This window comes from Sphaerodactylus townsendi, linkage group LG06 (genome assembly GCF_021028975.2).
Source record: "Sphaerodactylus townsendi isolate TG3544 linkage group LG06, MPM_Stown_v2.3, whole genome shotgun sequence".
Taxonomy (NCBI): domain Eukaryota; kingdom Metazoa; phylum Chordata; class Lepidosauria; order Squamata; family Sphaerodactylidae; genus Sphaerodactylus; species Sphaerodactylus townsendi.
In genome coordinates this window covers 87,286,972-87,313,425 of record NC_059430.1, presented here as the reverse complement: position 1 = coordinate 87,313,425, position 26,454 = coordinate 87,286,972, and the positions used below count along the sequence as shown (strand labels likewise).

The 26,454-nt window shown below is 40.6% G+C and overlaps 1 protein-coding gene across 2 annotated transcripts in view; it reads right to left on the bottom strand.

Annotated features, from left to right (window-relative positions):
• The window catches only part of RELN (reelin), a 370,687-nt gene that overhangs the window by 50,675 nt on the left and 293,558 nt on the right, over positions 1–26,454 (bottom strand). For both annotated transcript variants that reach the window (XM_048499920.1, XM_048499921.1), the window contains exons 41-48: positions 25,365–25,594; positions 22,043–22,263; positions 20,715–20,862; positions 13,595–13,853; positions 8,845–9,094; positions 4,515–4,683; positions 2,304–2,444; positions 908–1,085 (exon numbers count right to left, since the gene is read on the bottom strand). In XM_048499920.1, the coding sequence (XP_048355877.1) occupies positions 908–1,085; positions 2,304–2,444; positions 4,515–4,683; positions 8,845–9,094; positions 13,595–13,853; positions 20,715–20,862; positions 22,043–22,263; positions 25,365–25,594 (1,596 nt within the window). The remainder of the gene's footprint in view (positions 1–907; positions 1,086–2,303; positions 2,445–4,514; positions 4,684–8,844; positions 9,095–13,594; positions 13,854–20,714; positions 20,863–22,042; positions 22,264–25,364; positions 25,595–26,454) is intronic.

The window sequence follows — 26,454 nt, the reverse complement described above, 5'->3', positions numbered from 1 at the left end:
AGTGTATTTTTTCCAGTCCCAATCTGGCATTCTGCCAGCTCAAAAAAACAAAGAACAGTCAGCTCAGTCTTATTTTTATAGCCACAGAGCAGCTATTACTCTCTAGTGTCTTTATTTCTGAGAGTCTCCCTTAAAACAGTTTTACCTTTTCTTGAACTTTTGGTTTATTGTAAGTCTGTACCTTTCTGCTTTTTGCTGAGCTCATCCTCAACATGTTTTGGACTTCTCTTATTGATCTCTGTTTCTTCTTCATTTCTTCATGAGAGATGCACAACTTGGATGTAGTCTTCCTTAGGGAAGGTGAAGACTTTGGTATAGAATGATGGCTGTATCACAGACTGATTAATTTGAGCTTGTAGTAGCATTTCAGAGTGCTTCAAACAGCTTGGGAAGCTGAGAGGGCACATATTGGAAATTTGTATTGAACCATAGGGCACCAGTTAAGGGAAATCAAACTTCCATACTAAATTGAGAGGGAATCTGGGCTGCTTTAATCGTTGTTGCAGTTGTGGCCAGGCGAGAGTTCAAGAAATAAGGTAAGGGGCAGGGAGGAGCACACCTGCTGCTAATTATTTAACTGTAATTATGCAGATGAGAATGCTACATCTGTACAGAGCTAGAAACTGTTCAGAAATACCACCGATTTACAACATGACTTCCATATAGTATTAGATTTCCCCATGTTGCCTTATGAATTTGTTCCTCTGCTGCCAGCACAAACTCAGTGGATAGGTGAAGAGTTCCTAATTAATGATGAGTGAACATTGATTTTAGAACTGACAAATCCTCTGCTTCCAAGGTGTTTGACCTTCTAAGATTCTGCTTTATATTTCCTTCAAGTATTTTATTTGGGTTGCATGTCAGAATTATTTAAAGACAACAGCTGGTATAAGACCAGAATACCAACCCCACTAAAATGAAGAGCCATCCCAGAAGCCACAGCTCCACACACAGTGCTCAGTTTCCCACCACTGACTGTTAGCCAGTTCTGACCAGAGGGTGCACGGTTGAAGTTGTCCTTCAGTTGGGTGGGGAGAGCTATCTCAGGCTCATCACAGTATAGTCCACCCCAGTTTTCATCACACCTGCAAGTAAAAGCAAACAAACTCAGTGTAACGGATATTCCATAAGCATCCTCAATAAGGATGTTTTAAAGAAGTCACATGGCTTTCTCTTTGTTTAAATTAAACAGGATTATGTTAGGAGCAGCCTTTATTTTATTTACCCAACAAAAACCATACGATAGTGTTTCACTTGTTTTTAGACAGTAATAGCTAATGAGAGCAACAAAATCAAAATTGCTTTAAGGTAGTCAGTAGTTCCCAGAGGAAATCCTCATAAGCTACAGGCTGCCCAGTCCCCATCCCCACAAGATCATATCCTTCCCCTGACCTACTCCCCACACATTCTTCCACCTCTGTTGAATGTGGACTCTCTTTGGACCTTGGATTGTCTTTGTTGTTTCTGTGCTGGAAACAGTTCTGGCTCGCAAAAAGTGATGCTGGAAAAAATGTAGTTACTTTTTAAGGTACTCCTGGACTCCTTTTTAATTTTCCTGCCACTCCATTTTCTACCAGTCATGATATATCTCCAGTTTTCTTTTACTCTCTGCTTTTCCTGAGCAAAAGATGTACATATCCCAAAGTAGCTCCATGCAAGGAATATTCCCTCCATCAGATTTGTGCTGAAAAATGGCCATCACTTTGCAAAATTGTACCTACCCTTGGCACAGGGGTAGACTGGGAAGAAAAACTGGCCCAGGAAAGGGATCCCCCAGGGCCACTTCCCAAAGGAAGGAAGGTACCTGCCCCACCAAACCAAAGTGGGTTGCCTGACTGCCTCCTTCACCACTTGGGGCTTCGCTGGGCCATGCACCCTCCTTCCCTGCTCAGTAAGGAGCTTGGCTAGACTACACCCCTCCTTCACTATTTGGCACAAGGCTCATTTAGGCTGCGCACTTCTTTCCCTGCTTGCTCCACAACTCAGGCTGCAAGTTGCAGCTGCCACCCATAGCATACAAGATGAGGGCTGCTGGCTTGAAGTGGCAACCACCCACAGTACATGAGCTGAGGCCCATCTCTCACTTGGAAGTGGAATGGCCTTAAAGTGAAAGGGGAGACCATCAGCTCACTGGGACTTTTCTGGATGGCCTTAATGGCCAATCTTCCCCTGCCTTGGCAGCTCTCATATTTGGAAAGTGAATAAATATTGTTTTGCACCTGCATAATCAGAACCACCAACTAGAATTCGAATTAAATGCCACAGCAGTACTGCTGTTTCCTATGGAGGATTGCAATACTTACACACAATTCCCCTGTGTGCACCTCCCATGGCCACTGCACATATCTATGCAGCCATCACCAAGATAGACATTATCAATGGCCCATGTTTGTTGCTTATCAAATGGAGCTGGCTGGTGCCAACGGAAACGAGTTGCCTGGGACCTTGAGAGAAAATGGAGATAAGGAAAAGTTACACTTCCAGAGTCTAAATACTAGAGTTAACCTCTTCCAGCTCCTGAAAACTCCACTTACCAAACAATAAAGTACACATTCATAATTTAAACAGTAGATGGCAGTATTAAATTTCATGTTGCTTTCATAGTCCAAGTGGAAAATATTGCTATTGCATCCAGTTTGGCAGGCAGAAAAGGTTGAATTGAAAATAAGTATATGTTGGAGACAGGGATACACTAGATATGACACGAATCTCTGTGCACTAAATCAACTTTCAACTTGCTCACGTCTAAAGTATTCTATATTTCTAAAACAATAAAAGTGCATATGGGCAATCAACTAAACTCTGCTCCTTCCTCATCTTCCTCATTGCTCTCTGTTGCTTTTCTACATGATCAATTTTTTAACAAAACAAAAACTGATCTGATTTCCTCACAAACAGGTGGATATGTGAGTCAATACATATGGTTGCACACATCACATCTACTTTGGCCTGAAGTCCAAAAGTTTGATTCTCTCTGGGAAAATTTAGTATTTAAGATGAATTTTACAATAGCTTTATTTAACAACAGAGAACACACTTTTGAAAGGAAGTTCTACTGTTCCCACTGAAAGTCCAATTTTAAAAGCTTGGAGTCTTTATACAGGTGCATAGGGCTTCTTCACAGCTCCCAGCCATTTCAAGGGGGCTTGTGGAGAAGAACTCCACAGCAGATTATACCTCCAATTTTGACTGAGGATTCAGTGTACTCACTACCACTATGCTGAGGAAGAGGTGCATATTAAAATAGTTATATTTTTGTGTGTTTGTTGCTCAAGGTTTTTTTAATGGGATTACAATGGTGCCCTCTCATTTTAGGATGTTAGAAACTGCAGAAAAGGCCTTTTGTGGAGCACTGATTACTGTTACCATGTTATAGGCATTTTTCTGACATTAGCCTCAAATGAATTATGGAACAAAGTTTCCTCTGCCCATACCCAATTATTCACAGTCTCCTGTATTTATGGAGGGGCAACTGTTCTCTCACTGTCCACAGTTTAGATGATAGAGAAAACGATGGCTTTTCATCCTGCTCTTGAGCTGCACTTCATTGTAACTATTTGTTGGGAGGCCTGAGGAAGCAGGTGGTGTGGTGGAACCTTGCCCTGACCAGCAGCATTGACTCTGGCCAGAAGTGATACAATGCCATATTGAATTGCTCATGAAGCTGCCTGATGGCAAGTCAAGTCAAGTTTGCTCTGACTGGAAGCAGCTCTCCAGGGCCTTTGGTAGTGGTCTTTCACATTGCCTGCCACCTGGTCCTTTTCATTGGAGATGCTGGGGATTAAACCTAGCGCCATCTGCATACAAAGCACTTCCTCTAACAGTAAGCCTCAGGTTCCTCCCCTATTTATGGCCAACCATACAATTTCCAAGCCCAGAAGTAGCATTCAAGTTGAAAAATTTGCCTGCTCCAGTCTAGAGGATTTAGAGCTTGATTTGGCCAAGCTCATGTTAATGAGTTGTAAATGCTTTTGTGAAATTATTATTCCCTACTTTTCATTCAGCCTGTTTCTTTTAATCTAAAGCATCTTAAAACATTACAATAATAATTCTGTTCATTTCCAATAAATATCCAATATCCAAATTGAATATAAATATCAAAAAAATCCAATATCCAACAAATATTTATGCATCCAGTAAGTTCCCAAAAATAAACAGCCATAATACAGATGACAAACAAATGCAGAAAATGTGTTTAACTCTGTATAATGCTGGTTGTGGGTTTTTTGGTCTGTGTCGCCGTTGTCTGGTAGATCTTGTTCCTAATGTTTCACCTGCATCTGTGGCTGGCATCTTCAGAGGTGTATCACAGAGGGAAGTCTGTTACACACTGGACATGGCCACACAGCCAGGAAAACCCACAACAACCAGTTGAATCCAGGTGTGAAAGCCTTCGACAATACTCTGTATAATGTCTTTAAACACAGCCTGAATATCAATGGGTTCTCAATTTCAAATTTGTAATACAAAATGTATTATGTCCAAAGTTTAAAGATACATTAAATGCAATTTACCTGGTATAAGGAGGAAGTGGTAAAGTAATCCTTGTCCATTTGTTGAAAGTATCTGATACCAGAATCCTCTGGAGGTGGTATCTGTCACAGTCAACATTAGTGGGAAGACAGTCTCTCATCACTGGGTGCCATGTCAGACCCAGGTCAACTGAATACTCTAGCTCAATAGCTTAAAAAAATAAAATACATTAAATCAGTCAGTGCAAAAATATTCTAGGTCATATGTTCAAACTCTAAAGATCACTGACATTATTAGCAAAGTACAAGTGAAGTTCTGTTAAAAAAAGCAAAAAAAGCAAGTTCTGTTAAAAAGTGTATCCTACTGTGCATTGCACTGCATTGCTTTCAAAGACATGACCAAAGGTCATTCAAAATACTAGCAAAAGAATACTAAATATAAGAAAGGGAGGGTGGAATTGTCAGCAAAGAGGCTAACCACTTCCTACCGTTTGTGCCCAGAGTGCAGACGAGACAGGACAGGAAGGAGAAAATGACGACATAGATGTACATTCCACTGAAAGTAATACAGTAAAAGCAGCATCTACATTGGAATACACACTGACTGTGGATGTTCTGTTTTGCTTTACTTGCAACAACATGGATTCTTGGATATGCCTTTAGATGTGTAACTGAATACTCATTTCACCAAAAACATTACTGTCCAGACAGACCATGTGTACTAGGATTTGCATCCCATTTTCCACTCTTTCTATGGGAGGAGGACACTGGACTCATGGAACATGAATTTAAAGATATGAACTTCCAAGGCTAACTGGAAGACCTCATGATCTTGTAAGCTGCAAGGAGACAGTTCCCCATAAGACTTGAAAGATTAGCAACTGCCTTGTGGACTGTCTTCTTGACCAGTGAATCCATGGAACAAGTCACTAAGAGGAAGTTGTAGCTTTGATGCTTCAAATGCAGCTGATACCCAGCAGCTCTTCAATCACACCATTCATCTCTAATTTTTAACATTTGATGGGGAGAGGTCTGAACCAGGAACTGGGTCGCTTCTGTTCTGGGTGACTATTACACTCCCACAAAAGAGCAGGTTCATATTTTGGAGGTGCTTCTGGACCCAAACCACCTATTGGATAGACAGGTGGCAGTGGTAATCAGAGGTAACATTCAACAGCTTCCACTAGTGAGCAAGCTATGGCCATTCCTAGGCAGGGAACATCTTCCAACTGTGATGCACGCCTTGATAAGATCTACATTAGATTACTGCAATGTGCTACCGTGTTTTCCCGAATATAAGACAGTGTCTAATATTAATTTTTGCTCCCAAAGATGTGCTATGTCTTATTTTCAGGGGAGGTCTTATTTTTCTGTGTTCTGTTCATCAGGCATGCTTCCAAACAAAAACTTTGCTATGTCTTAATTTTGGGGGATGCCTTATATTTCACACTTCAGCAAAACCTCTACTATGTCTTATTTTCCGGGGATGTCTTATATTCGGGGAAACAGGGTATACATGGGGCTACTAGAGAAAACTGTACAGAATTTCCAGTGTGTACTCCAGTGCAGCCACAATGGTGACTGGAATAGGTCTTGGGAGCATATCACTCTAGTCTTATTTCATTTGCAGCTATTCTTCATTTGCTTCCAGACCTAAACCAAGGTTCTGGTTTCAATGTTTAAAGCTGTATATAGTTGGACTGGTGTACCTGAAGGACCCCCGCTCTCATACTTGGCCTCTCAAGTTATCTTCAAAGGTCCTCCTTCACTTACCCTGCCATCTGAAATTAGAGGGATGGCTACCTGAGAAAGGGTCTCCTCAGTCATGGTGCTGAAATTATGGAACCCCCCACCCTTGGGAAATTCATCTGTCACCCACTGATAGTGCGTGAAGACTTTTTGTTTGTTTGACGTTACCTCACTAACTCTTATTAGCCCTCCTCCTTGTTTGTGGGTTTTTATATTTTCATATTTGTATATGTTTACATTATTATATGTTTATATTATATTTTATTTGTTTTGAACATTGTATATATATGTATTTGTATTTTAAATGATTTTTAGTGTTTGAAATGTGTTTATGTTTTAACGTTCACTGCTTTGGGAACCCTGAATCTGGCGGAAAAGCAGTACAGAAATGTTTTAAATAAATAAATGCCAGCTTACAGGGAAAAACCAGGTTCATATACACCAGGTATATATTCTCTACAGCTAGTTGCATTTGTCCCCTTTGAGTTCCAGGCTGCAGGAAAAAAGAAATGATAGCCCGCTTGCTTTCCTTTAGCTGCCATCCTTCATCAGTGGCTCGCCAGCAAGCCCAATCCAATTCTAAACATAATTTGTACCTAAACTTTATTTAAACCTAGAAACCTAGAAACTAGTGCTGGAAAGCACCCACAGGGTCATCTAGTCCACCCCCTGCAGGAAATTCACAGCTTCTTCTCCACTCATTCCCTCAGTGACTTTTGCTCTATGCCCAGAGGAAGGGGGGGGGGGGAAACCCTCCAAGATCTCTGGGCTAAGCTGAACATTTCTTCTTGACATCTAACTGCTAAGTATAATGGCTGCAAGGGAAGATTTACAATTTTAAATATAGATTTTTAAAGTTACAGATGTATGACCAAAGTCTTGCTACTGAATGCAATTTAATCACTCTCTCGATGACTTTTCATAAGTAGGAATGAAACGTTTTTTTTAACATTCTATTTTTATTATCAACATGATACTTTCCCTGGTTCACATGTGGATGCCGACTGCATTGCTTACTGAAACTCACTTAAAATAGCAATTGGTTAAGGATGTAGACAGAAAAAAACCCATATTTGTACAAAAATTATCAGTTCCATTGCAATGGAGTTGAGATAAATTATAACTCTAAAATGAAATGTAATGAACACATTTCAGGCCAGTCACATTTCTAGACTTAAATAGCTGCTTATAAGTAAATTGGTTAATCTGCTTTAGGGATTTTCTTTAAATCTTATTTCCATTTCTAATGCACCATTCTGAAATAACTGCCTGCAGTTATGCATGTTCAAGGCCTCCTTGGGTCTCACGTCTGCTGTATATAACTTATACTTAAGAATACGATGCAAGTCTGTTGCCAGACCAACCTATGGTGGACCAAGGGGCATCTCTAGCCACCTCAGCTAACTCTTGAGGTGCCTAGCAATGCAGTGCCAAAATGTGGAGCCCATACCTTGCACTGACTCAGTACATCCAAGGAGAAAGAACTATGTCTAGTTTTGCCTCCCTCCAAATCAGCTTTCACAATGCTTCTCTCACACTTTCTGACAGGATCAAATGAACACAAAGACGTCAGCCATGGAGAGAGATTCCATCTTCAACCCTGGACCATACACCCCAAATGTGTGTAATGTGCTTACTTGATCAGTGTTGTACTAAGGAATGTTTCTTCCTCTGACTAATACCTTCAACGACCACTTTATTTGCATTGACATTGTTTTTCTGCTGTAATTTCATCAGCTGACTTCCCCCTTGGAGACACTCCCAAGCCTGGGACCTCAGGTTCATGTCTCAAACCATTAGATTAATGACCCAACCATTAAGGTTGATGTCTGTCTCTGCATAACCCTGAGGGTTCATTTTTCTCTATAAGAAGCTACATTGTCCTAGTTTTGAGATGTGCCGAATAAAGAATCATCCCACCCCCTTCCCTGCAGTTGCTTATACCTTCCAGCTTTGTGGGAGTCCAGGTGCACAGAAAAAGTACTCGTATCTATGAAAGTTTCCTAATGAATTTAAATGAAAAGTCTACATGTTTAATTTTGAAGTGATGAATTTATCCATCAGTAGGTGAACCAAACTCAGGAGCAGGACACAGAAAATCAGGAATACTACAAAATATGTGTATGCGATGTTGAGAACCTAGTGCGCTCATTTCATACTCCTGGAACTGATGAGTCACTAAAGCACAGCCTATGCTACTCCTCTCCTGTCCTCACAGAGGCCCATCGGCACTAAGCACAGCCTATGCTACTCCTCTGCCTGTCCTCATAGAGGCCCATAAAAATCTCTTGAGGTACTGTTGCTTCAAGAGAGCTTATGCTGCATCATGTCTTTTTCCCCTCTAGGATAGCTTAACTACACTTTGGAACATTCAGGTTGTGATTAGTTGATGTACTTTGTTGATGTACCTATTTGGGAAGCCTCCCAAACAGGTGGACCCATAGCCTAAATCAACATTCGGGAGAAATAAACCTACCTCACTGAGTGAATTAACACGTAGACTAAATTCATGTAAGCTGCATTTTCTCTATTACAAAGCAAAGATGGGAGAACGTGGGGTGTGCAAAGGCAGAGGTATGATAGAGCACACAGGCAGATTGATGATTTATACAGAAGCTTTTACCGTAGCAGGAATCAGTGACAGAGCATGAAGCAGCAAAATCTAATTGCAGGAAAGAATCCTCATTGACAACAATGTCAGTGGTTACAACATAGCGCATGCTAGCTTTTTCAATGAAGACCAGGGCATCCCCAGTAGAACCACACACTGGCATCTTCGTTCCTCCAGGATGGAGAAGCCATTTCTTGCTATCCAGCTTACTGAAATCATCTTCCAAAACTGTGTTGCCAGAGATGTTTCCACCAATAAGAACCTAAAACACACAAAAGTAAGGGTTTGCTTAATTTACCTGCAGCAAAGGTGAATAGTATACTGATATTTCAGTTGTTTGCAAGCATGTTTAAGCATGTTGCAAGCCAGCCTGGTGTAGTGGTTGGAACAGGATCTGGAAACCCAAATTCAAATCCTCACTATGCCACGGGAGCATTTGGTGATCTTGGGCCAGTCGCACACTTTCAGCCTAACCTACCTCTCAGGGCTTTTTGCTGGTAGCATAAAAGGGAAGAGGTGATGAATGATGATGTAAGCTGCTTTAAGTCCCCATTGGATAGAAAGGCTGGGCATAAATATATCGATAAATAAGTAAAAATAAAGGCTGCATCATGGAAAGAATATTTGGACATATTCAATAGGTTGGGTTTTCAGTGTTACCAGTGGAAGGGAGCCTTGTTGCACTTATCTTCATTTTAGTTATTTATTTGAACTTTTGTATGCTGTCTGTCCAGGAACTGTTCCAAGGTGGCTTGCAAAATAAAAGCATTAAAAGATATTAATTAAAATATAGCATTAATAACTCAGCCCAGTATAAAACATAGACCGTAAAAATAGGCCACTGACAGTCTAAAATTTATCAGACTAAAATAGTGTTTAAAAATAAAAAGGCAAAGGAAGTCTCATGTGCAAGCACCGGGTCATTACTGACCCACGAGGTGATGGCACATTACAACATTTTCTAGGCAGACTATATTTACAGGGTGGTTTGCCCTTGCCTTAATTAAAAGTCTGGATAAACAGAAACATTTTGACCTGGCTCCAGAAAAAAGGGAATGTAAGCATCAGGCAGTCATTTTGTGATTGCAAACACTACCATGTCAGAATTCCAGAGATGCCCATGGGCTCAAAAATGTTGGGGGCCCCTACTTTAGCATATATCAATGTTCAGAAAAGGATGGATTTCCCTATAACAGATGTTATTCTGTTTGATCAGGTGAAGAGCTCTGGTTATCCTGTTTGTTCAGCTGAAGAGCTCTGGTTTCTCCGCACTTTTGAAAAGTAGGCTGCTGTTATATCTAGGAGTGTCTTTTTCATTACATTTTATTTGGAGGCCACCTAGACAGGTTTGAGCTTACCAGGTTGATTTATATTGTAATATTGTCAAACACCTAATACAGAAAAAAATCTTAAATAAATAAAAGTCATGAAAACTGCAATGCAAAAGTTGACCATGTAACCAGCATAATATGAAATCAACTATCTGCCTGAATGACCAATTCAGTATTCAAGGATTACAATAATCACTGGTGTTTATAATTATATTCCTACACTTGCTTAGAGCTGCAAAATGCTTCCAGGATTAAGTTAACAGTAGGCACTTTGCTGTTGCTGTAAAGCCTTAAATGAACTCTAATTCACTGTCGTCGTCCCCCGGTGCCAATCCCAAATTAACCATTTATCTTCTGAATCCAGTTTAATTTTGTTTACTTTGACAACAACTAATTAACAATGAATAAATATGAACTTTTTCAGTGTTGTTTTCCCTTTAAGCAAAGGAAAGAACATTATGTTTTGTGTTCTGGCATTTGTTTCTGTTGTAAATTTGATATCCAAATATTTTGGAAACTCTTAACCAGAGGCAGATGGTTCACACTTAAACATCAAAATACATAAATTATATTTTTAAAAGAAAGATTCCAAGCCTTTACCAACAGCAGGCTCATTCCACTGTTTTTATTATGTTTTATACCACAGTAGCTGTAGAGAGTGGAGCTCTTGGCATACTGTAACAGCTGTAAAAGTAACCTGCTTAATTCACTGCCAGCTTTGATAGCTCCAACTCCATAGCAAGAAGGGTATTCGTTCCAGCCTAATCAAAGGTTGCCGAACTGGCTGACCAATGCACTGACCAATAGCTGTTCAGTAATGGACAAAGTCCACATTCATGAGAATTAGGTATGCAGTCCATAGTATAGGGAACAGATTTCTGACCAAGGATACTTCCACACTGTAGTGGTCATGTTAGTGGTGTGATTATGTGTGAAATCATCCTTGTAATTGAGATACCACATGGAAGAGGGTAACCAGATTTTCCTCCACTGTTATTAGTGGTTTCTCTTTTACATGTGATGCACGTTGAAACCCTAATACACACCGTGTTTTAACACAACCATCAGGATTATCTGCCCACTCTGTTTAAATTTGGGTTTATTTTAGGAAACATGTTTAGGAAACATATTTTAGGAAACATATTTTAGGAAACCTGCACAGGAATAATGTAATACTTCAATCTCTTAAAAAAACATCTATTTGCATAGACACGATGGGAAGGTCATTCCTCATTTTTAAAAACCAGACTGTGTGGCTAACTGTCTTTGGGTTAATTCCTACAATTGTGACAATGGACTGGTAACTTGCAATCATCAACAAAAAGCATAATTGACTAGTTAGTACTTCATAGAAGTCCTTGCACTGTGTCATGCCCCCCTGGACACCCCCTCTACCATGTTCAGGTCCAGTCTTCTGGGGATGGGGGGGGTCCCAAGCTAGGGCAATGGCCATCAGCTTGGGGGGAGGGGCCTGAAAAGTTCCGAGCCAAAGCAGTGACTGTCAGCTTGGGATGCACAGTTCCTAATAACTTTTTAAAAAAAGATTTAAATGTTTTTTGAGTAACAAAATGGAGTTATCCCTCTCTGGCAGCACTAAAATGTATTAACGACCTGCCAATTTATTGTGTAACTGAACTGTTATGTAGTATCCCCCCACATGAATAATTCATGAATTTATTTATTTATTTAATCATATTTTTATCCTGCCCTATCCCAAAGAGCTAAGGGCGGGTTACAGCCGTTAAAATGCAGTAAAACCTTTAAATTCTACATGAAACATTAAAATTATAAAATGCCTACAACATTCTAAAACAGCAGATCAATAAATAGTTTATTAAAGAATAGATGGCGACTTAAAAGAATCAGTCAGAGGAAGACATACAGATTTCACAGAACAGCAGCACTGTATTATTGAAACAGTGCTATGACATTTTTGATTCATCTCCCCCCAATAAAAACAAAGTTTGTTAAATTGCCAGCAACGTTGGAGTGCGTGTGTGTGTGTGGACAGTTCACTGACAAAATGTAGAGGAAGGAAGACAGCAAAAAGGATGTTTCCTTTAAACACTATTTGCAGTGTCTCTTTCAGAGAAAAGAAACTACATGTGCCTACTGATAATTCTCATTAGACCTGAGGTCTTTTCCAACTCTGCTATTAGTATGAATCGAATCTGGGATACCATGAAAATGAAATCTCAGCTTGACTTTAAAATATTGTGCTGAACACTTGCAATATTCTCCTAAGGAGTGGAGAAACATGGGACTGCCAAAAATGGTATCTTTCTGTCCAGTTTCCCCCTTCTCTTCCATAATATGTGGTAAAAACGTATCCTGTCCACTATGTTGCTTAGTTCCCTACTTCTGCCAGACAATGGTATGGCATGTATGCAGAAAAATGAAGAAGAGTTGGTTTTTATACCCTGCTTTTCTGTACCACAAGGAGTCTCAAAACAGCTTGCAATCAGTTTCCTAACTTCTACAGGAGGCACCTTGAGAGGTTGGTAGGGCTACAAGAGTTCTGAGAGAGCTGTGACTAGCCCAAGGTCACCTAGCAGATTTCATGTGGAGGATTGGGGAATCAAACCTGGTTCTCTAGATTATTATTATTATTATTATTATTATTATTATTATTATTATTATTATTATTATTATTATTATTATTATTATTATTAATTTATTCAATTTCTATACCGCCCGATCCCCAAAGGGCTCCGGGCGGTGAACAACATAATATATAAACAATAAAAAGGAGCAAATCCAGTAAAATACAAACATAGGCTCCGTCAATAAAACATCTTAAAATACATAAAAACAGCGGCTAACAATTAGCAAATTAAACAAGAGGCGTCCAGACTCAATTTAAAAACTCACCCCAAGAAGGGGGGGACGGCAGGCCCCTCAATATGAGGAGCTCTGTTGTACCAGTGCCAAAGCAGGAGCAGTGGGGGGGGGGGCACCATATCAGCGGCTGGACACTCCAAAGGCCCGGTGGAACAACACAGTCTTACAGGCCCTGCGGAACTCACCAAGGTCCCGCAGGGCCCGGACAGTTGGTGGGAGGGTGTTTCACCAGGCCGGGGCCAGCGCTGTGAAAGTCCTGGCCCGTGTGGAGGCCAGCCGCATCATTGAGGGGCCGGGGACCACCAGCAAATTGGCCTCTGCTGAACGATTAGAGTTTGGCCTCTGCTGAAGATTAGAGTTTGTTGCTCTCAACCAACATGATGACATCAGGATATGGAAAGTTTTGCTGTATATTACAGAGGGCAAGGACAAAAAACTTGGTGTAGGGACATCATTTCGGACTATAGATCCAGATTTATTATAATGTATAATTAAAAAGAAATTACTAATGAAAACGATACACAATCCTGAGAAAACATAAGAACACAGAATATCTTATCCAGACTACTTATGTAGGAAGTGCAACATACCTGATCAATTACCCAGGGACTATAAAAATGTCCATTCTCGGATGGTTGCCACCATCGCAAACGAGTTGAACCTGTACGAGCTTTTAGGGGGATTTCTAGGGCAATGTACCGTCCTACATTGCTTAAATTACTGAAAAGAAATTCCTGAAGAAGATTCCAGGTGAGGCCTCCATTAAGAGAATACTGTAACAACACAGGCTGGCTTCTAGGATCTGGTACTGCCTTACCACACCCTAGCCTCATGAAGAATTGAACAAACCTATAAAGTTAATAACAAAGAAAACAAAAGATTAATTTTTATGAGAAACACTTTCTCCATTAGAAGACTAGGGGAATCCTTGACACTCTTCAAGGAAGTTTTATTCTTACTGCTATATAAATAGGCTGCCTTAGCCCCATGATAGAGAAATAGGTATTCTTCTGAGTAAAGATAGCAAATATTCTAATTTCAAGGATGAGAGAAGTATTATTCAGTCCACGGCAGATTCCACATGGGCCAAAAGTAATGGTGTGACAACGATGTGAAAACCCTTTTACAACGTTTTAAACAATTTTACACCATTTTCACACCGCTGTTTTTGGCCCACGCGGAATCCGCCTATGTGTAGTTTGAGACACCACAAAGCCTTCATCTTTGTGTATTCCTCTTTTTAAGTCACAGATTTTAGTATATAAACTGTGGTGATTATTATGTGTTTGATCTATCCACTGAAGCAGCATCACAAAGATGAATAAAGCTATTTATTTGTCCTTCAGGCATTAAGAGGCAATCAATAAACATATAAATTTATTTATGTCATATGGAAATCTGTAAATTTGACTATGGGCTTAAAATTTCACTAGTTTTAATTTGAGAAACACAGATGATAAAAAGACAGCACACAATAGTTTAACCTTAGGCTAGAATCATTACATTTTTTATTGATATAAGGGAAAACAAAACATAATCACTCAATTTTCCATGATCTGTAATCTGCAAAAAACAAACAAACCCAGCCTTTGAAAAAGAAAAGATGATATATTTCTCAGTGTGATATTATAAAAAAAAGATTTCACATTTAAAAACACTGCATTAAATAAACAGGTTGCTATATTATCTGCTACATTATTCTAAAGATGAACAATAGAACAAAAGCAACTAAAGCATCTTTCAGTATATAATATAGCAATAATGTAAACTTGTATACTTACAATGCGTGCACACCTTTTCTCCTTCCTACATTTATTTTCACTCATCTTCTTGGAGTGTGTTCTATCCTTCTACTTTACCCTTGGTAGCAACATTAATCACAGGAAAGCCTAAATCACATTCTTTCTTGCATTCTCTTACCCAGTTTCAAACACTGGCTTCAATTCCAGTTAGACTTACTGTTACCTAATAATAGTGCCAATGTATCACATAACTTTAGTTATGGTAGGTGTTTCACATTGGCCATCATGATTTACCCTTAGGGTTGCCACCTGGCAACTTGGTGGGAGGATGGGGGGGAGAGGAACTGGTGGGAACACCATCACACAATGTTACAATGTCATTTCTGGCAAAAAAAAGCTGGTAGTGAGGTCACTATGTCATTCAAGGATTCCCTCTGATTTCTATGGTTTTCCCCAGTTCCACTCTGCTATCTCACTAAGTACCAGCAGTCCTTCACTGAAATGGGTACTTGCTGTACTAGAACTACTAGAATTCAGCTACTTTCATTTTCCAGTTCAGTTTATCTCTTGCCAGAACAAGTTCAGTTCAAGGTTTCCTCCTGATGTTGCTTTTGTTGTTAAGTACTTTCTGTTAAGTACATCACCTTCATGGCACTTCTGTTAAGTACATCACCTTCATACTAGTGAGGATGGGGAATTTACACTCGAAGGGAACATAGTTCAGGATGTGTAATTCCACTATCTGTTCATAGTTAAGATTTCAGCTCTGCTATGTGTGCTGCAGTCTTCTTGTTCATATCTTTTGTTCTAATTTCTAAATACATGCAAACTTTCTCCTCTCAAGATCAAGTTTGTAATTTTGTTTCAAAATAATGGTGAGTTGCATATGTACAACTTGATGCTATTTGTCCTTCAAAAAAAGATGGATTGAACTGTGAAATATCTGAGGTTCTCACAACCCACTATTAAAAATCTCAGGTCACTCTGATGTCACAACCAGCTGTTAGAAAACTAGCACATCAGAGGGAAAAGTTATAGCGTAGTTTTAGCCCGGTTGCTTCCATATGTATTTTATATCTGTAGGCCGGTGTTTCTTTTTACCATTAGATAATATTTTTTAAAATGACGATGGCTCATCTAAAGCGACGCAATCCATTCTCTTGCCTTTGGACTCTATTTCCTCATTCTCACCTCACTCAGTTACATGTGTAAATTGTTTTGGTATCTATACAGCGTCTTGGCAGGTGGAAAGTCTTCTCGTGATTATTTTATGACGTATTTCCAGTCTTCAATGATGAACAATTTGTTGTTGTGATATAAAGTTACAATTGTTTTTATCCAAGTGCCTCATGACTTTGAGAACAGCGAAATAAGTCCTTGCTGATGATATATGTGGTATTTTTTATTATGCTGTGTTCTGATTTGTGAGCAAAACCATGATTAGTTGCCAAAAGGAGACGCTGAGAGACCTGAATGAATTTAAGTGTTGAAGAATGTTGTTCGTTCTTATCACTATCATACATGCATTGTTCCTCGCAACATGGATCATATCAAACACTCTGTTCCAATGAAATCTATTACTGGTACAGAGTAAGCACACTGGGGAGCTATATGTAGTGGCCTGTCAGCCGGAATGGAGCAGATTTACTGTTGGTAAGCTTAGGAAATTTCTCCTGATACTTATATAGTAATACACAGAAAGAATGACAAGTGATCCTGTCTGTTTTAGAGGCATGGCTTGTTATCTCCTTTCCATTGTCCTTGTTAGCAGTGCAGTAGTAAAAGTTTCTAAATAAATATTTATCTGTCTAAAAGGAAATGTCTGCAGCTACTTTCTCAAAGATAAGCTAAGCAACAATTTACTACCTGGTCTTGTGTATTTAGTCCCCATAGAAAGAAAGAATAACCACGTTAGCATGTTTAAATAGAGCTTATTTTCTGCTCTATCATCAAGATTTATGCTATTATTGGTCGTTTTCGCACGGCCATGATTGGGGTTGGGTCGGCGTACACGACGCCGACCCAACCCTCCTGGGACCGTTTGCACAAACGGTCCCAGAAACAACCGGGAAGATGGCGCCGTGGAGCGCCGTCACCCAGTCGACCTATCGTCGCTGTGGCCGTCCGGTGCATCACCGGGGCCTGGGGACACGCCCCCATGCCCTGCGCGACTGCTCTGGCGTCGCAGGGCAGGGGGGGTGTCCCCAGGCCTCGGCGACGTGCTGGACGGCCGCAGCGACGGTAGGTCAACAGTTACAAGGGGGGAGGGAGGGCGCCTTCGAGCCGCTGCCATTCGCACGGCAGCGGCTCGAAGCCGCAGTTTTCCATAAACCTCACTGGTGAATTGAGGTTAGAAAACGGTGGCTTCGGGCCGCTCGGGAGGCGCGGCTGTGCAGCAGCTGCGCCCCCTGTGCGAACAGCTCCCTGGGGACGGCATTTTTGCCGTCCCCAGGACGTGTTAATGGCCCGTGAGGAAAGGGCCATTGTGTGGCAGCAAGTATAATCTAAAATATAATGTGTCACAAAAATCCTACATGCTAATTTCACACTAACCATTAAATGTTTGCTAGTATATAAATATTGATCAGTGCTTGAGATATGCTAAGCCTAGGGAAATCTCATGAATGGGAACAGCAGCTCACCAAAATGCTTCTTCAGAGGACCTATATGATGGACAGGGTAGGTTCTGCCTCTCCAGAAGAGCCACCAATGAGAGCTAACAGAATGTTGAAAAAGAGATATATAAAACTGAGAGGAAAAACGCAGGACTGAGGAAAAACAGGTTTCCACAGGAAGGTATTTCAACATCAAGGAAATCACTGATTGAACTGGAAAAATGATGGAAAAAACATAACCTTCAAATGGTCCTCAGACCCACAAGAAAAAGACAAGTGCCATGGTCAGCAAAAGACAAGATAGTCCCCCTTATTTCCTCAGGAGTCTATTGCATACCATGCAGTCATGGACAAGTTTACATAGGGACTACAAACTGCAGCATTCTGATAAGAATTAAAGAAAAGGAAAGGTTCTGATGACTAATCCAAACTGAGAAATCAGAAGAACTGAACATGCTCTAATACCCAAGCTGGACATAGGATATTATACAGAAATTCTTGACAACTCCTACAACTACTATGTCAGACTACACAGGGAAGCCATTGAAATCTATAAATATTGGGAGTTTCAGCAAAAAAGAAGAATCTGAAAACAAAAACCTGGCTACCAGTACTAAAAAACACCAAAGCTCAAACCCAGAGACATTCAAATGCAACTGCAAATGAACTCCACCAGACAAATGCAAATGCACCAAACGCCCATCCCACCTGTGAAGTGGACAAAACATATACCCCACCACACAATCGCCCCATGCAAGAGATTATCCTGATGATACCACCCAGGTTTAGTGAAGTTTGGTTCAAGGGGTCCAAAGTTATGGACCCTCAAAAGGGTAGCCCCATCTACTATTAGCTTCCATTGGAAACAATGGGGGATGGGGCACCCACTTTGCGGATCCATAACTTTGGACCCCCAGAACCAAACATCATCAAACCTGGCTGGTATCAGCAAGAGATTATCCTGATGATGTCACTCAGATTTAGTGAAGTGTGGTTCAAGGGGTCCAAAGTTATGGACCCTCAAAATGTAACCCCATCTGCTATTAGCTCCTATTGGAAACAATGGGGGATGAGAATCCCCTTTGGTGGTTCATAACTTTGGACCCCCTGAACCAAACTTTACCAAACGTGGCTGGTATCATCAGGAGTGTCACTTGATCAGGAGCCCCACCTACCTCACAGGGTGTTTGTTGTGAGGGGGGAAGGGCAAGGAGATTGTCAGCCCCTTTGAGTCTCCTTACAGGAGAGAAAGGGGGGATATAAATCCAAACTCTTCTTCTTCTTCTTCTTTGATGATAGCCTGAAATTTTGGTGCCGCTAGCCTAAAAACTGCACCCCCTGGCGGCCGACAAAGTAAAAACCCTAAGGAACACGGCCATACAGCCCGGAAACCACACAGCACCCAAGTGATTCCGGCCGTGAAAGCCTTCGACAATACATTAAAAACCCTAAAATATTTTTAAAATACAGCTGACGTGCATAAGTCGAGGGGGGCTTTTTCAGCACAAAAATGTGCTGAAAAACTCAACTTTTACATGAGTATATATGGTAACACTATAGATTATGCCAAGACAAAAGTGGGAAGCCAGTGAAGGCTCTGGAGTACTAATGGAAGTACTCACAAGCCATATGCAAACCAAGATGGAATGAGACAAGGCATGGAACGGGTTAGGAGAGGAACAAGGCTTAGAGAAGGGAGGGGTGGTGCTGGGCTTGGCCACCATGGGTGGAGCCCCAGGGACCTAAAAGAGAAAGGAGAGACAGGGTTAGGGGGAAAGGTTGAGAGGGTACAAAGAAGGGAGGAAGAGAAAGGAGGAGCTGGGCTCTTAGATAAGGCCCCCAGACCTGGGCAGGCCTGATAGAACTGACCTAAGGGAGAGGCACAGCTCAGTCCTCTGAGGTTTGGAATGGTGGCTGAAGGGAACTGCACTTGATGATAATAAGACAAGTCTAGAAGAGTTACAGAGCATATTAAATACAATTTCCATAGAGCATTTAATCAGGTTTTCATTGTGAAATACATCCTCGCTAATAGTAACAGACTGAGAGGCATTCAATTATTTTTAAACAAGAGTTTCATTTCAAACTAGTTCAGGCTGTTTTTTGGACAATGTTTTCAGATAGACATGATCTCTTCCTCCAAATATGTCATTTCCAAGGCCACAATGACAAAATGTCATCTTATACTTAAAAATGACTTCTTAAAATAGCTCTTTCTCTAATTAACTGGTAATGGCTTAATTGGAATGTGTTCATGAGTTATTATAAACAAGTGTCTGTGATTCATAATATTGGATATTTAGGAATTCAGAATGATGAACACAAAATTATACTAGCAATAAAGGCTGTTGCTCCAGTCGTGATTTATGATGCAACTCCCTGTTAGCAGAACACTTAGTGTATAACAGATTTCAATGTGATGCAATTAATATGTTATTTATCAAAGCAAATGTGCAAGGCAAGATGCTCACAGCTTCATTTTGCAGGCCAAATTTGGGATGATCCATCTGTGGTGAGGATTAAGGCTGCTATTTAAATCAAAACAAAGGCAGAAAGGACCTGAAACACTGATATAGGAGACTAAAAGTTCAAATGACATGTAGTCCACTGGTCCTCCTCCCCCTCCACAGTGGCAAAAGTACAATAATGAACTAATTTTTCCCCAGTTGCAGTTCTTTAATATGTAAACAGCTGTGGCCTGCTGCAAAATGCATCATCTTACTGGGGCACCTCTGATGGGGTGAACCAAGTCACCTGACTCCAACAGCATGCAGTAGGGTTACCAATGTTCAGATGGGACCTGGAGATCTCCCAGACTTACAGCTCACTTCCAGGCTACAGAAATCAGTTCAGAAAATGGCTGCTTTAGAGGATGGAATCTATGGCATTATGCTCTGCTGGGGTCTCTTTCCTCCCTAAACCCAGTCTTGCCCAGGATCTACCCCTCACCAAAGATCCTTACATCAACCTGCAAAGAATTTTAGCCCCAGCAACTGGATGGCTCAGAAGAGACAGATACTTTTGCATTCCAAGCTCTGTACAGATTCATCATTAGGTCTCTGGTGCCACTGGCCGTATATGGCTGCTTGTGGCAGAAATAAATGCATATAGAACTCAGCATCTGCTGAACATCTCAGAATATGCTGCAGGGCTTGGAACTCAGTGAGCTATGCATCCGTTGAGGTGGCTGGAATGACATTATTTGGGTCAAAACACTCTCCAGTTCTTAAGTCATATAAAACAAGTTCCTACCTGTACATCTGGGATTAAAGAACTGCACTATATCACTATATCTAAACCTCCAGGTACTCTACTGCCACAGTAGGCACTTGAAAACATTAAAAAAAAGTTACCTGGCTTGTGACAAATCCATGTCTCGTGTCATCAGCATACGTAAACCTTCTTCATTAAAAAAAAGATTGTTTCCTCCAGACATAATCCCACATTTCCTAGATGGTTTTCCACCACTCACCAGCAAAAATCTATCAGACTCTAGTTGACCTGAGAGCACAGGACATAGTTATTTTGCATTTACCCTGCATCGTTGCTACTACAACAGTTAAGGGAGATACATAAATTATTAGATGATAAGTGAACAAATATTTGTACATTCTTCATCCATAAAATCTTTCATGGAAGACTCCAAAAGATCTAAATTGAATTAAATAAGATTGTTTCCTCCAGACATCGTCCCACATTTCCTACATGGTTTTCCACCACTCATCAGCAATCAGACTCTAGTTGACCTGAGAGTACAGGACATAGGTATTTAGCAATTACCCTGCCGTGTTGGAGGAAAACAATTTTTTAAAACTTTTTTTGCCTTCGAGGAAGTTTCTGGTTATTTTCTGAATGCTTTAAATTATGAATATTATGTCATGACAGAAGTAAGCATTTTTTGAATGGGGGTTAAGGAATGAATAGTGCATTGCTACTGTTTAAAACAAGAACTTGCCTTTTGATAATTTTTAAATTGATAATCTGACAAAATGAGCTTTGACTCACAAAAGCTTATATTGTGAGAAATTTTGTTGGTCTTTAAATTGGTACTGGGCTCAAATTTTGTTCTACTACTACAGACTAACACGGTTCCCCACCTGATACTTTGAGATGTATGGCAATTTTGAATCTGTGGTGAGTTCTTTAATGAACAAGGTTGGACACTGCTTGAACAGCTTAATCCTGAACATGTATCAACACATGAAACTGCCTTATACTGGTGCCCATCAAGGTCAGTATCGTTTACAATATTCACATCACTTATGACTTGTGACTTTTTAATTGGAGATGTTGGGGGTTAAACCTGGGACCTTCTGCATGCCAGGCAGATATTTCACTACTGAGTCATGGCTCTTCCCTATCTAATGCATGTTTACTCTGTTCTGCTCTATTCAATAGCTTTGTTTCTATGTAAATATTCATAGGACTGTGGCTCTGAGTTTGAATTAATATTCATTTTATGAACTGAGTGAAACTTAGGATCCAGTTCAGAAAGAACCAGAAGAGAACTGAGCTGGTGCAGGGGTGGCAGAATCAATTGCAAAATGTTTTCCCAAGGTAAATCAGATTATCATGTTAAAACACCAATTTTAGTTTAACAGGTCTCTTGATAGGTAGTGATACAAAATATAAATTAAAAAATTGAAGCATTATAGTTGACAAGACAGTCAGTTAAACATACCTTCAAAATCATCCTTGAGGAAATCAGGATTCTTGGTACATATTCTACAGGTTGGACCAGAATAATTGGGATCACAGATGCATTTAGATCCATTGATGCAGCTACCATGACCATTACACATCTCTTCACACTGTGGCCCAATATATACATTGTCAATGGCCCAGGTCACAGGTTGAGACCCACCAGGATAAAAGCCCTGGTACCATCTGAATCGGACCAACCTGAAAGAAAATAACATCTTTATATTATTTGCTATTTTATTGCATCATTTTAAAAGCAAACTGCCCTGATAACAGTTCAGTGTACATAAGTTGATTGTGCAAATGCATTTGCTTGCTTATTTATTTAGAATGTTCCTATTTTGCCTCTCCAAAAAGTCTTGGCTGAGTAAACAGAAGTGATGCAGTGAGAAATTCAGGTTACAAATTTAGAAAATTATTCAATGAACTAACATAAACCAATCATCTCTCAATGCCAGTGAAAAAAGTAAATGTACCACTCTGTCTTGGGCTGATTCTGCATGGGCCAAAAACAGCAATGTGAAAACGGTGTGAAAACAGTATAAACCCTTTTACACCATTTAAAACCCTTATACACCATTTTCACACCATTTTCACACTGCTGTTTTTGGCCCATGCAGAATCAGCCTAATATAGAGTAGCAGTATCCATGCAAGGCCCTTTGTCTATTCCAGGCTTGCCATGTTTTTCCCTAGCCTTCCTAGCAGTATTCTGTTACTTTGCAATAACCTTGTTGAAGACCAGTCACTAGGGGAAGGACAACTTTAATATGGCTCACAGTTTTGTTGTCCCTATCTTGGGAATATATGAAGGGGCTGTGAAACAAGGCAATGAAAGACCAAAAGAAATGATTGAATGGAACCTCAAAATAGTTATTATGGCTCTTCTGAGGATTAGCATAAGATTTTTTTTTTACATAGAAATTTGAATCAGTATAGCTTCATTCATTTTGGAAGGTTTCTGGCTACATCATTTCTGCTGTTGGAGGAAATGTTAGGAAAACGTACCAGTGGGCATCCATGCTAAAAGACATGCAAATGAAGAAAAGAACATTCAAACTGAAAGAATCTGGTGTGTGTTTTCATAGGTGATAAGTTTTCATAGGTGATAAGTAACAGATTGGTCTGCATTTAAGCCTTTTCCTCAAGAAAGGATTTAGTGAGTTTGAGCTTAGAAAGAAGGAAACACAGCTACAGGCTTTCCAGATATTCAAGAGTTAACAATAATAAAATATGCATTTTCATATTTAAAAATTAAATCATTTAATTATTCAACACCAGCCTTTCTAGTTTCCTCAATACAGCAGCATGAGAGGGCTGTTGCATTTTGCTATCAAATATGCGGTCATTTTCCCAGTGGGACAACTTTCTCTTGTAAGCAGTTTCAAACTGTTTCTCACGATATGCTTTAGAGACATAGAATGCCTCCAATGAGTTTCTCCAGTTTCTAAAAAGATGCCCAAATATCTTGTCCGAGAAGTATACATGTGATTGTTCTAAGACAAATATGTGGCTTATAGAGACATTAGAGTCCTGGGCAGCACTTCTGTGCACACTAAATAAAATGGGACTTCCTTCTAGGCCAACAGGCATGGGATTGTATTGTTACTCTTTTAATTCACAGATCTACCTTTGAACCATTTAAATATGACATTTCCATGATATTTCAGGGCTGACAGGGTTGTATTCAGTCTCCTCATGGATGATGTTCAGCAACTTTCTTCAGAGGGTTGTATTCAGTCTACTCATGGATGATGTTCATGCATCTTTCCTGTGTTCGCCCCCCACCCATCAGTCTTCAGGCATCAATCTCAATGGGACTAGTACATGCAGAAGAAATAGAAAACAGGGGTGAGCTTACTTGTAACTGTTGTTCATTATGTGGTCTCCTATACAGGCACACATGAATCCATGGTTGCTCTGGCCAGCCTTGGAGAAATATTTCCAAAACTTCCAGTTCTTTCCCTTTGACATGAGTTGACAATTTCCTACCCAACCCAGTATGTGACTGAGGCATACAGTGTGTTCCCTTCTTCAGTTCTCCTTCCACTGCCAGGGGAAAGAATCATGCAGCATAGGATCCAGTGGGGAAGGGAGACATGTGCCTGAGCAGAAGATCACTTAATGAACAACAGTTACAGGTAAGTGCAATCCTGTTTTCATCATCGTGGCCTCCTTCTAGACCCACATGGGAGAATAGCATGAGGAGGTAGAGGAGGCAGGAATGGGATCTGGAATGAAATATTGATTATAAAACTGGTTTTCCACAGTTGCATTATTCCTGGAGTTGATAAGAACATAAGAAGAGCCATATCAACAGTGTAATGCTTGATGACAGTCAACAGAGAGGACAGTTTTCTGCCTTCAACATGCTGCCTAAGGGGATGTTACCCAAGAATGCTGTTGAAGAAGATTCCAACTTTGCCAAGTGAGCTGTTTTATCCCGGTTTCTCCCTTTGCATGGCTGCCTATTTCTGTGAAGTTATTGAGTGAAGACTGGGAGGAAATACTCCAGTTTGTTTTGCACAAGCCTGGGTCTTTTGTATTTACACCACAAGTGTATCTGCACATGCGCAAACATCTCCAGTGTCCTGCATTCTGATTGGCTGATGTTTTTGGGCAGCAGCTTGAATGAACGTCTCCGCCTTGCCTTTTGAATTGCTGGTGCCGGCTTCTAAACAATGTGACAAGAATTGGCTGTGTTCCTTATATCTGCTGGTAGCATGTTCCAGTGAAATTCATGGAACATTTCTTAATAAATCCACAACTGGCGATTGTGGATATCAACAAATCTTCATCTAATAATGATCTAGTTTTGTATGTAAAGTGTCATCAAGGCAAAGTTGACTTATGACAACCCCAACACAGGGTTTTCAAGGCAAATGAGAAGCAGAAGTTCTTTGCCATGACCTTCCCCTCCACAGTCCTCCTTAGTGGTCTCCCTTCCAAATATTAAGGCAGTCTAGATCCGAGATCTGACAAAGATTTTATTTTTTTTATTTTATTTATATTATTTATAGTTCAACATTCTCATTTGGATTCAAAGTGGATTAAATAGTAAGTCAATATAATCAACAGGATAGGACATTCAGTAAACATGGCAGTAGGATTAGAGTTGTGAACCAATCAGAAATCTAAAAACAGATCTGAAGCAAAGAATAAGTATTAGCATTACACATTAAATGGAGCAAAAATTGCATAGTAGGATTCTACCATATCGCTGCCCTTCCAATGACCCGGTTAGTGTGGAAAAATAATTTCAGATGAAGATTAAAGTTAAGGAATGCCAAGACCATTGCTTACCCACAGAGGTTCAGTTTTCCAAAGTGGATGACCTCTCTTCTCCAGCCCTGGGTTGTTCCAGCATAGTAAGTGCTGCTGGGATGATGTTCAGTGGAACACAGAGAACTGAGGTAGCTGCTGCTACTATAACATAAAGGAAGAAGCAAGTGCCAGGTTGCCCCCAAATCTCGGGAGAATTCGAGTTTCACTGGGTCAACAGAGGAGCTATCAGTTGTGCATCCAATATTTATCTGAAGCGGAATGAAACAGATTTCATGTTTCACTATTAGTTTTTTTGGAGAGATGGCTCAGAGTACAGCATTTCAAGGGAATAGGTTCTGAAAACTTGACATAGTATAACACATAATTACACAACCCAGTGGAATAGGCAAATCATGATATATTCTTTGGCAAAGGGCTTGTCTACACTCTGTCTACACTTTCATGAATTTATGTTGCACCAAAAGCAGCCAGAATACACAGCTGTAACTAACATTTTCTCACTTCTTCCTCCTCTGCCACACTTGGGCTGTTTCTGCACTGGCGTCAGAAGCGGCTGGCCACTGGCATAACTCATGCGGGTGGAGCCACGGGACCGTTCGCATGGGACCGTGCGGGTGGCCCTGAAGCCACTGCGGCTGCAGAGGTGGCTCTGCATGGAGCCACCTCTAGTCTGTGTTGTTTGCTTACCTTTTCTTCCCTCCAAGGCTCTGGAGGGAGGAAGGGACATGCCCATGTTGCCCTCTGACCCCTGGGGGTCAGAGGGAAGCGTGGGCGTGTCCCTCCCTCCCGAGCCTTGGAGGGAAGAAAAGGTAAGCAAACAACACAAACAGGCAGCACCTAAAAGCGGTGCCCTCATGCTGGTGCCCTTTGCAAGGCACCAGTGGGAAGATGCCGCTTTCCAAATAACTCGCTCATTGAGAAAGTTAGGAAAAAAGCGTTTTCGTGCCATTTTGTGAGGGAGAGAACGGTGCTGCTGTGCTGTTTTTACTGTCCCTATGGCACTGTTTTTGGGCTGTGGAGAAACGGCCTTGGTCATGCAGCTGTTAATATACAGACCTGAGAATATCAGGCTCTGCAACTAACAAAATACATGTTTCTATAGCTCAGG